General features: G+C 42.7%; 1 protein-coding gene across 3 annotated transcripts in view; it reads left to right on the forward strand.

Moving 5' to 3' along the window:
- The first annotated feature begins 863 nt into the window (after positions 1 to 863).
- Positions 864 to 12,135, forward strand: part of LOC129697145 (protein LYRIC-like) — a 62,773-nt gene continuing 51,501 nt past the window's right edge. For 2 of the 3 annotated variants that reach the window (XM_055635397.1, XM_055635399.1), the window contains exon 1: positions 866 to 1,645. In XM_055635397.1, the coding sequence (XP_055491372.1) occupies positions 1,355 to 1,645 (291 nt within the window). In that variant the 5' untranslated portion in view covers positions 866 to 1,354. Of the gene's footprint in view, positions 1,646 to 12,135 lie in introns of all 3 variants that reach the window. The other variant, XM_055635398.1, reaches the window with a different exon arrangement.

Below are 12,135 nucleotides of genomic sequence, written 5' to 3' on the forward strand. Positions count from 1 at the left end.
GGTCCATGGGATAAAGGAACAGCACCACTGCTCTTCCAAGATTTACAATAATACACGGAGATAGACACAAAATGCTGGAGTAACTCAGCGAGTTAGGCAACATTCTGTGGAGAAAAGATAAAGGTGAAGTTTCGGTCCAAGACCCGTCTACAGACCTCTACTCACTCTGCAGCAACCCCGAAATTATAATTTTGATCCTTCCTTTACAATAATACACACTGGGTAAGAATTGCTTTTGCATTTACATTTAGGTGTTGTCATTTAAGTGTTGTTGTTTACTCTGATAAACATTCACAGTAAACAGCAAATACAAAATAATTTCCGTAGTTCATTAATAATATCAATTAGAAGGAATCTTCAAGCCCATAACATAGCAGCGATGCAATTCTTACTCGTTTGTAATGTTTGCAGGTATGGTTGGTTTGTTGTAGAGGAATTGTTCTATTAGGTATTTACGGTAGCGCACTCTTTCTTCTGCGGCTTCTTTATGGACATTTATTGTTAATACATGAAACAAAGCGTAAGGAAATTACAGCGTGTTGCTTTTGTGCTTGCAATAAATAATTTAACTTGTATATTTGTATTAAACTGTAAAATGTTCCGGGGGCTGAAATGACTTCACACGATTGCATGTCAGTCGCCGGTTTTGGTTTTATAAACGTTACCTGCCAGACAAAACTAATTCCCCGGTTAAAAAAAAACATTTTCGTCAGTGGATCTCGTTTCAGAACCACATTTTTTTCATTCTCGCATCCCACGGAAGTAATTTGCACATTGCAATTAACGCATGATTGATATGTTTTGTCCGACACTGGATAATATTCTCAAAGCTCCAACGTTCATCCTGTGTGTAACAGACGATAATCAAGTTGCACTGTATAAATTGTACTCAAGCTCGGGGGATGGGGCGCTTAAGTCGGGATGGTCGGTTGCACTCGTCCTATCGACATTGCTGATACGTAATGGAACTCAATGGAAATAATTTCCCCTCCCCTTATGAATATTATTTTTTTCACAAATTATTTAATCACTGAAATACCAACAGTCCAGTAGTCCGTTCGTGCTACTACTGTTTTGCACTCTCCAGTCTGCACACAGGCTTTAATTTGAAATGTGTTTTGAACGATTTGGTCTTCCATGGCCACCGTCACGTTTAGGCACGCCGAACTTAAAAGCATTGCAGGAAAAAAAGTTTGTGTAGACAGTGCGAAAGTGAAGCTTTGCTTTGTGTCTGATCGCAAAGGTGGCCCAGCGTTTTTGCACAGCCGTCCGCGCGCCTGGGCTCGCGTTCGGATTTGGAACACGCGTTGGCCCCCGGGCCGTTCCATTCGCTCCCCTGTCCGGGTGCCTCGCCATGCTCGAGTCGCTCGCTCGCTGGCTGCAGGTGCTGCGAGGCAGGGAGTTGCTGTTCGGAGGCGGTCTCTCTGACCCTGCGCTCGTTGCATTGCCCGCGGTCGCTCTCAGCCTGCTGGTAGGTGTGGTGCTGCTGGTTGTTGTTGTTATTGTGCAGGGTCGAGGCCATGCTGCTGTCAGCAGGGCCCTGCCGATTGACGAGCATTTGCTGCTGGAGGCATCCGCGGCTTCTTGGAAGAAACCGCGACAACACGAGGAGCCAAAGAAGAAAAGGAGGAAGGAGAAAGCGAAGGTAAAACAAATGGGTGGGATGGAGCGGGGAGGCGGGGAATGGGTGAAGATTAAAGAACAGCGTTGAAGCAGCAGCTGAGCTGCATGTGAACAATAGCGTACCGTCTGCATCGGACCGGTCACTTTAACATTTTCGGAATCACGAGTTAAAAGAACAACAAAGCAATATTGAAATTATGCGATGATAGAACTTTAAAATATTGCGTCTATGTAGGTAGAAAGGGGATTCCTAAACAATACAATATAATCAACCCTTAACCCTATGACAGGAGTAATTGAAACGCAAAAGAACAGCGGATGCGGGAAATCCTGAAGTGACAACAAAATGCGGAAATTACTCAGCAGGTCAGGTAACACATGCGGAGAGAGGCAAAGTTACCGTTTCAGGTCGATGACCTATCGTCAGGAACGTTATGGAAAGGTTAATTCTGTATCTTTACGAAGGGTCTTTGGTCTGAAACACTTGCTCTCTATTTCCATAAATGCTGCCTGACCTGCTCAGTCTATCCAGCATTTTCTGGTACTTATTTCAGATTTTCAGCATTTTTGATTTTCATGTTGTCAGAACCGTTTAGTATTTCCAACCTTTCCTGTTTTTATAACAGCAACACTTAGTCTTTTATGAGTATTTACAAAAATAAATCAAAACAGTGTGGTTGAGGGTACATGGTATAATGTTTTTCCAAATATAGGCTTTAATGTTATAATGCGTTAAGTGTACCAGTTTTTAATATTGGACTGATATTTATTATTTGGAAAAGTTGTTGAGGCAGTTAGTATAACAACATTTAAAAAACACGTGGACAGATATATAGATAGGGAAGATTTGGAGGGATATGGACTAAACACAAACAAATGGGACCAGCATGGATGGGGCATCTTGGTCAGCAATTATGAGTTGGGCATATTTCTGGATTGAAAGACTACACCTCTGACTGGTGGTGATACCACATTAAAGTTTCTCCCTCTGGGAAAACTCCATGTTCCTTTGGAATTCCACTAAAATATACCATAGATAAGGCTTCTGCACTTTAGGAGTCTTTGGCTTTGATAATATTTAGTGTACACCTGTACATGTGGGAGAAGAGATCCATCACACTCAGGATGCCATGTTCACATTTTAGGCTAACAATGTCACTACTGTAAATCACAAATTCTTCTCATTTGATAAATACATTTTCATTTGGGAACATGGCATCGAGCGTCAGCATATAGAAACATAGAAAACAGGTGCAGGAGGAGGCCATTTGGCCCTTCGAGCCAGCATCACCATTCATTGTGATCATGGCTGATCATCCACAATCAGTAACCCGTGCATGCCTTCTCCCCATATCCCTTGATTCTGCTAGCCCCTAGAGCTCTATCTAATTCTTTTAAATTCATCCAGTGAATTGGCCTCTTCTGCCTTCTGTAGCAGAGAATTCCACAAATTCACAACTCTCTGGGTGAAAAGGTTTTTTCTCATCTCAGTTTTAAATGGCCTCTCCTTTATTCTTACACTGTGGCCCCTGGTACTAGACCCTCCCAACATTGGGAATATTTTTCCTACATCTAGCTTGTCCAGTCCTTTTATAATTTTATATGTTTCTATAAGATCACCTCTCATTCTTTTAAATTCCAGTGAATACAAGCCCAGTCCACCAGGGGTACTGCACGATTGGCAGCCCTGCCAACAATCTGTCTGTTTTTTTGTCTTTTTTAAATTTTTAGTGTGTGTTAAAAGTTTGTGTAAATGTTCTCCGGTTTTGGAGGGTCGAAAAGTTGCCTATTTCCTTCGCTCCATAGATGCTGCCTCACCCGCTGAGTTTCTCCAGCATTTTTGTCTACCATGTCAGAATCGTGTTAGTTTGTTGCAAAGTAATGCCAACAGTTCCTCAGACATTGTAATAATTAATTTTGCGCAATGATTTGATAAATAACATAATGCATTTAAAGGAATGTCGAAAGTACATGAGGGGAGAAAAACAATACCAATGTTAAGGATTATTGAGCTATAGAATTAAGCAGTAGGCATTAATACAAAGCAGAACTGGCCTTTAAAAAGAGAAAACATGTTTATTTTTGCAAACAGCAATCAGTTTGAAATTGTAAAGAGAGCTTTGTAAACAAATCTTACTGTCTACAGAGCACAGGCTACTGGCATACAGGAAGATGCTAGCTGCTCAAGAAATATGGCTTGCAAACCCACTGAGGCTCCATAAGGCGCTGGTCAGGCCGCATTGGGGTACTGAGCAAATTTGGGCCCCATATCTGAGGAAGGATGTGCTGGCTCTGGAGAGGGTCCAGAGGAGGTTTCCAAGAATGAATCCAGGATTGAGTGGGTTAGCATATGATGAGCGTTTGACAGCACTGGCCCTTTGCTCGCTGGAGTATAGAAGGTTGGGGGGAGGGGGGGGGGGGGGGGACCTCATTGAAACTTACGGAATAATGAAAGGCATAGATAGAATGGATATGGAAAGGACGTTTCCATTGGTGGGAGAGTCTAGGACCAGAGATCATAGCCTCAGAATTAAAGGGCAGTCTTTTAGAAAGGTGGTGAGGAGGTACTTCTTTAGTCAGAAGGTAGTTAATCTGTGGAACTCATTGGGACAGAGGACTGTGGAGGCCGTCAGTGGACATTTTTAAGGCAGAGATAGACAAATTCTTGATTAGAACAGGTGTCAAGGGTTATGGGGGAGAAGGCAGAAAAATGGGATTAGGAGGCAGCCATGATTGAATGGCAGAGCAGACTCCATGGGCTGAATGGCCTAATTCTACTATAACTTGTGAACCTATGACCATTGGACATTCATGCATGCATCAGGCGTTTTGTGTGTATCACCTGAATGTAAGAAAAAAGGACTGCTAATCGGCCTTCATCAAACATCTTCAGACTAAGTTATTTCACATCATTGTGATATAGATCAAGGAAGAGATCAGACTTATTTTGTCATGGCACATTATTCATGGTTATAGAAATATTTGACATAATGTGCTGGAGTGCAGCATCTCTGCAGAACATGGATAGGAGATGTTTAGGGACCCTTCTTCAGACTATGTTCTCCAGAATTGTTCCTGACCCACTGAGTTACTGCAGCATTTTCTGTCTTGTTTTAGAAACCAGCATCTGCTGTTCCTAGTTTCTAAATAGACCTACTTGCTCCGTGATCGATAATTGGGATGTCTGTGCTCGGAGAGTCCTCACATCTTTAATTTTGGGTGTCTGGGTTCTCTGTCATCAAAAGCTTTTAGACCATCCAGGTTCTCAACACTATAGAAACGGTGTACTTTGAGTTTGGGGAGATTCAGCTCTCCCAGGAAAGCCAAACCAAACTGTGGGGGGAGTTCTAAGTAGGGACAGAGTGTCCAGAGAACGTTGCAAGTGTTCTTGTTGTGGTTTGTCCCAAGCAGCTGTGTAACAGATGACTCTGATTTGTGGGCTGTTCCCAGGGATAAACACAAGGTAGACACCACGTATTCTTCAAAGACCATTAATTCAGTGAAAGATGTTGTTTGGTCTGACTGACACTTGTTGGTCTTCTCACACAGCAAGATGCCCCTGCCCCTGTCCCACTTAGGAAACCTGAAAGGAAACCTCTGGAGACTTTGTGCCCCACCCAAGGTTTCCGTGCGGTTCCTGGAGGTTCCCGGAGATTTTTGTCAGTCTCCCTACCTGCTTCCACTACCTGCAACCTCCGGGAACCGCACGGAAACCTTGGGTGGGGCGCAAAGTCTCCAGAGGTTTCCGTTCAGGTTTCCTAGGTGGGACAGGGGCATTAGGGAATGTTGCTGACTGGCCCATTCCAGACTGCAGAAGTACTTGCAGAAGGATGCACTGAAGATTGGTGCAACCAATGTCAAGGCTGTGTGGGGGAGGACCACAGTCTAAAGTCCTTCCGCAGCTGAACACAGTGGGGCTGAGTCTGATGGTACACACTTCAATAAGGGAAGGGATATCACCCCAGGGACCACTTGAATGGCAATGGTGCTATATGCAAATAATGTTGAGTATAATACTAGCAATATTGAATGTATAGATCAAAGGTTCCCAACCTGCGGTAAATTTGTTGATTCTGGATTTGTACATTTTTTCTCATTGACTGACTGTCTTTGGTTCTGGTATTGGTATCTGTTCATTGTGTACCGCATGTTCATCATTAGTTGTTCATAAATAAGTGAAATAACATTGTTATGTGCTATTAAAGTTGCCTGGAGTAAACGGGACGAAAAAGGTTGGAGATGATACAATTTGGCATGTTTTTTGTTTTGTATATATTTTTAATCATAAATAAAGTTATTTTTGAAATTAAAAATACTAAAGTTCTAAGCAGGACATGAAAATGCACTTCACTAATGATGCCTTCCCAAATTACTAAGCTACTCTGCCCCTTTGTGGACGTACCTCTAAATTATCTTTCGTACACAACTGGCTATCTGCAGAATCTAGCAGTATTGGCAATATTATTTATTGTGTAGGCATCTGATCAATCCTCATCTTGGATACATATAACCACTCAATAATTTCAACCAGTGTTTAAAGATGATGGCTTTGTTGTGCATGCCACTTTGTTACCTAACCCATTGCAGTATATATTGCATCCCATTTGCCCCCCATTTGGTCTCTGTATAACTTTGAAATTATCGTACATGGCAGTCAGTAGTAGTATGTAGTATTGGCAAAGGGCAGCAGCTAGGTAATGTAACTGGTCTAGGGCTTGTGTGCAATAGTTCATGTTCTCTGCCGTGACAAGAGATTGTCTGGGTCAGAATTATCACGTCCCTCAGTAGGTCCTTTTGATCTGCCTAATTTGGGGTGGTCTATGTTAAATGGTGGTGGGAACTCTATTCCAATAACACTCTCTCCATAATGTCCTTTTGATAGCTGGCCCTACCACTGAAAGGGCCAGCTCATTTGCTGTCCCTCCCATCCAGGCTGGAGTGACTGCCTTTTGATTTAGTGCACATTTCTTCTCTCGCTCTCTTTCTCGGCTTGACATGCCTGGCTATCAAGATTGTGGAACTTAAGTGTCTTTTCCATTACTGATCTCTTCCCGTCTGTTTTCCCATTCCTTTCTATTCTGATCTGTCCTTCTAACCATTCAACTCGCAGACAGTCTTGATTATAAAACTACAATCACCTTTACACATTTCATCAAGGCTTGCTGACATGCACTCTCCATATCTTCAAAGTCTGCATTCCCTTTCACACCTAGGCCTGTTTCCATCGGGATTGATCAAATGTGAAGCAGGAGGTGGGTGTTCATTGTGGACTGACTCTCGCTTGGTCTGCCTTCTCTCCCTAGCATCCTGTGGTCAGCAATGGATCACTTCTGTTTGAGCTGGTCCCTGATCTAATCTGAATCCACATTGGTGTTTTATGAGACACATTGCACATTTGTATTCTTGGAGACTGGAATGACTTGGATCTTGGGTTACTCATTTGCCTGTTACAAGACATTTGCATTACACTAAACACAAGCTTTACAAGACATTTGCATTACACTAAACACAAGCTTTCCAAAAATACTCTAAAATTCAAAATCCGTTCATTGACAATACCCAATGTCTCAAAAACCTTTTAGAAAAAAACATTCCTGGTAAGAAAAGTGATTTTTTTTTTAACATCACTCACCAATTGTTCCAATTTATCTCCCAAAATACCAAGTTCAATTTTGAATTTGAGTATATACTAATCACCTATTTACTTCTACAAATGTTTGAGCAGATACACTCGCATGACCAGGTAGAATCTGGGTCTTTCTCCCTCTCCCCCCATCAATTTCAAAGGAAAGAATGAAAAAAAAACAGACTTTAAACACGTGAGACCGAACAAAAATACATGCTTGCACTTTTCTTCCTTCAGAGCCTCTACAAATAACTGAAAAGCTTGGAATGTGCTAATTGTTTTCCAGTGAAAACTTTAAACGCATACCAAAGAATAAAGGAAATTGAATTATTAGTGGGTGAGGCTCCCACACACTCAAATATTCACAAATTATTAAAGAGGCACTTCCTTAACCCAAGAGATCCTGCAAATTCATTTCATGTAAGTAACGGGATCTTTCAGTAGCTCACATCCTATTCCTCTGGAGGATAGGATTACTTCAAACATCCTCGCAGTATAAATTTAACAAATACTTAACAGCCTTTGCACTCACTAACTTGCACATTCCCGTACTCTCTCCTTGTGTAAATCAAAATGAAATCATGTTGCCACACTTCACACAACATCTTGAAACAGCCCTTAGGTACACCTAAAGCCATTTCAGCAAAGGATGTACTCTCAAGGGTTAAACACTTAACCTAGCATCTTAAAATACAACCATGCACAGTTTATGGAGTCTTTAAAACTTTGGGGATTAAACACAAATAGAAATCCACACATCCCCGAATCAAGAAAAATTCCAACATCTGAACTTTTTCAAATTCCAATCGTTGATCTATAATATAACCTTATAATATGACCTGTTTGTCTTGCACTACCAGGCAATGTGTTCCACTTTACAATTGCAATATCTCCTTCTAGGATAATCCTCTATTCCAGAACTTTGTTTCCACTTTTGTCTGGGATCTGTGTTTTGTTTTGAACCTTGCTATGGTTTCTATTGTGGGTACCTTGCGACTTCTCTCTCTTATGGTCTGCTCCCCAGATCAGAATATGGTCACAAAGTAAGTAAACCCCATCGCTATTCACAACTCTTTAAGACCTCCTAATGGATTGAGCTCAGCCCTTCCTGGAGCATAAATATGTAGGAAGGAATTGCAGATGCTGGTTTAAAATGAAGAAGACACAAAAAGCTGGAGTAACTCAATCGAGACCCGAAACGTCACCTATTCCTTTTTCTCCTGAGATGCTGTCTGACCCACTGAGTTACCCCAGCTTTTTGTGCATATTGAGGAAGGCTGGACTATCTTTCCTTGAACTATCTGCTCTTGAGAATACCTCGTATGGTTGATATTTTTGCACTGTGTAATCTCGGGTACTCATCAACTTTCTGAATTATGCTCATCTCCCTCTAGTGGCTATTATCTCTCCTCATTACTAGCATATTCCCACTTGTCTCTCCCGCTCTCTGTAGGTACTTAAATTGTTCTGGATGTCTATCTAGCTCCGCTTGCCCATTGATTAACCAGGGCTCTGATGCCAGCCGGGCAACCTAGGCAGCTTTTTAGGTAACCAAATGACAGTTTAGGTGGTCATTTAAGACGGCTTGCATGACACCTGCGATAATGTGCTCGGACGAAGTGCATAGTTACCAGTCAGAATTATGCTCATTGAAGCATTCACATATTAATTCTGCTTCCAATCAAGTCACAAACTAAAGATATTCACCAATCAAGACATGATATATACCACAATGACATGCAGCAAAATTATAATACAGTATATACAGCATCTCAATTCTTTTTACAAATTGCAATGAATGGGATTTATATTATTTCGTTCCACTTCCAAACAAAAATGCGGTTGGATTATTCAGCTTATGATCAACCTCGGTGAGACCAAGCACAGGCTTGGCGATCGCTTCGTACAACACCTCTACTCAGTTCGCAATAACCAACCTGATCTCCCGGTGGCTCAGCACTTCAACTCCCCCTCACAGTCTAAATCCGACATTTCTGTCCTGGGCGTCCTCCATGGCCAGAGTGAGGCCTACCTCAAATTGGAGGAACTGCAACTCATATTTCACCGAGGTAGTTTACACCCCAGAGGTATGAACATTGGCTTCTCCAATTTCAGGTGGTCCTTGCTTTCTCCCTCCTTCCCCTCCCATTCCTTGTGTAGGCTCTCCCACAGCCTAATATCTCTGCCTCTTCCTTTCATTTTCTTGCCCCCCCCCCGACATCAGTCTGAAGAAGGGTCTCGACCTGAAACGTTGCCTATTCCTGCGCTCACACGCTTGAAGGGAGAATGTGCAAATTCAACACAGACAGCGCCCGAGGACAGGATCGAACACAGATCTCTGGCATGTGAGGCAGCAAGTCTACCAGCTGTGACACTACATTTTATTTTCCAACACAAAAAAAATTATACATTGATAACTTTGTTTACTAAAAAAAATAAACTATCCATTTTCTGTCTTAAATCTCAAAGTCACGCTATGTCCCCCTTTACAGCTACTGTATGTTTAAATTCAGTTCAAGACAATGGGGCAGCACATTGGCTTAAAGCTGCTGCCTAAAAGTGCCAGAGACCCAGAAATGAAACTGAATATGGGTGCTGTCTGTATGGAGTTTGCTCCTTTTCACTTTGATTGCAAGGGTTTTCTCCGGGTGCTCTTGTTTCCTTCCACATTTCAAAGGTGTGCAGGAACCTTTTTCAAACCCAACCCAAAACATAATATTTTCCTTTTGTCCAGAGATTCTGTCTGACCTGTTGAGTTACTCCAGCTTTTTGTGTCTATCTTTGGTTTAAACCAGCATCTGCAGTTCTTTCCTACACACACGATACTATACGATATAACTTTATTAATCCCAGGAGGGAAATTGTGTGTGTGTGTGTTAACTTCTCTCTCCTGCTTTCTGCTGTGTTCTTTGATACTTCATGGTCATTGGCCTGAACAGTTCTATGGATGGGCTGCTACACTTAAAAATAGTCACTCCCTTAGACTGGCCGCATAATGGGTCACCTACATATCCTGAACGAGCCTCCAAATGCTGTAACAAGTGAAATGAATCATTGGAGACCCTGAATTTGTAAATATGAATGACTTTATTCATCATGACAAGCAGACATTCACTTGGAGACAACAATATGTTGACAAAGGAATGTATACAGCGTATTTCATTATATGGGCCACTCCAATGAAACACTTTTGTTAAACTGATTTAATACAGGAAATTTAACTGTAAACTTTGTGTAGGAATTGTCTGCAAACAGCAATATGATTCTTTACCTCCTCGGTGAGGACTATCTCACCAGGCTATCTCCCCTGCTCTTCTTCACAATCATAAATCATAAATGTTACATTCATCTGAGAAAACAGATAAGACTGCAGTCAGCAACACACATAAAGACCAGCACCCATGAATAGTGCATTCTATGAAGTTATAATCAGCCAAAGCCAAGTAACATTTGAAGGTAACTCTGGACCAGTCATCCAAATGCAGTTTTACATTTGATACTTATTAAAGAAATAATAACGGTGCATTTGGATAGCAGTAAAAGGATCGGTCCAAGTCAGCATGGATTTATGAAGGGAAATCCTGCTTGACTAATCTTCTGGAATTTTTTGAGGATGTGACAAGTAAAATAGATGAGGGAGAGCCAGTGGACGTTGTGTATCTGGATTTTCAGAAAGCCTTTGATAAGGTCCCACACAGGAGATTAGTGGTCAAAATTATAGCACATGGTATTGGGGTTAGGGTATTGACATGGATAGAGAATTGGTTGGCAGACAGGAAACAAAGAGTAGGAATAAACAACCTTATTGCTTCCTTTGTATGAAGTCCTCTGCCAGTGCTGGCAAGAAGGAGCTGTACCGCAGGTCATGAGGGATGCCACGATCATTACCTTCTACAAGAACAAGGGCGAGAGAAGCGACTGCAACAACTACAGAGGCATCTCCCTCCTCAACATCGTCGGCAAGGTCTTTGATCGGGTCATCGTGATCGCCTGCAGAAGCTGGCAGAACATGTCTGCTCAGAGTCACAGTGCAGTTTCCGAGCTGGAAGGTCAACAGTGGACATGGTCTTCTCCATTCGCCAGCTGCAGGAGAAGTGCAGAGAACAGCGGATGCCCCTGTATGTTGCTTTCATTGACCTCACCAAGGCGTTCGACCTCGTTAGTGGAGATGGCTTATTTAAGGCTCTGCCAAAGATCGGCTGCCCACCAAAACTGCAGAGCATGATAGAATCCTTCCACATCAACACGAAGGGGACAGTGCAGTTCAATGGCAGCTTCTCGTAACCCTTCGACATCTGCAGTGGCGTCAAACAAGGCTGCGTTCTCGCTCCCACACTCTTTGGGATTTTCTTCACTCTGGTCTTGAAACATGCCTTCGGCACTGCAGCAGAGGGGATCTACCTGCGTACTAGATCAGATGGCAGGCTCTTCAACCTCACCCACCTCAGAGCAAAGTCAAAAGTACGTGACGCGCTCATCAGAGTCCAACGACGCTGCAGTTGTTTGCCGACGACGCTGCAGTTGTGTCCCACACCCAGCAGGAACTACAGTCACTGATGGACCACTTCTATCGGGCATGCAAGGACTTCGGGCCGACCATCAGCCTGAAGAAGATGAACGTCTTGGGGAAGGATACAGAGGCGCTGCCTGTCATCACCATCGATGACTATGAACTTGATGCCGTCCATCAGTTCACGTACCTCGGCTCCACCATCACCGACAACTTCTCCTTGGACACAGAGTTTGATAAGAGGATCGGGATGGCAGCTACAACTCTTGCTCGCCTCACAACTCGAGTGTGGACCAACCCAAAGCCGACAGTGAAGACAAAGATAGCAGTCTACAATGCCCGTGTCAACAGCACGCTGCTGTACGGCAGTGAGACT

Source organism: Leucoraja erinacea, chromosome 5 (genome assembly GCF_028641065.1).
Source record: "Leucoraja erinacea ecotype New England chromosome 5, Leri_hhj_1, whole genome shotgun sequence".
Classification (NCBI taxonomy): Eukaryota; Metazoa; Chordata; class Chondrichthyes; order Rajiformes; family Rajidae; genus Leucoraja; species Leucoraja erinaceus.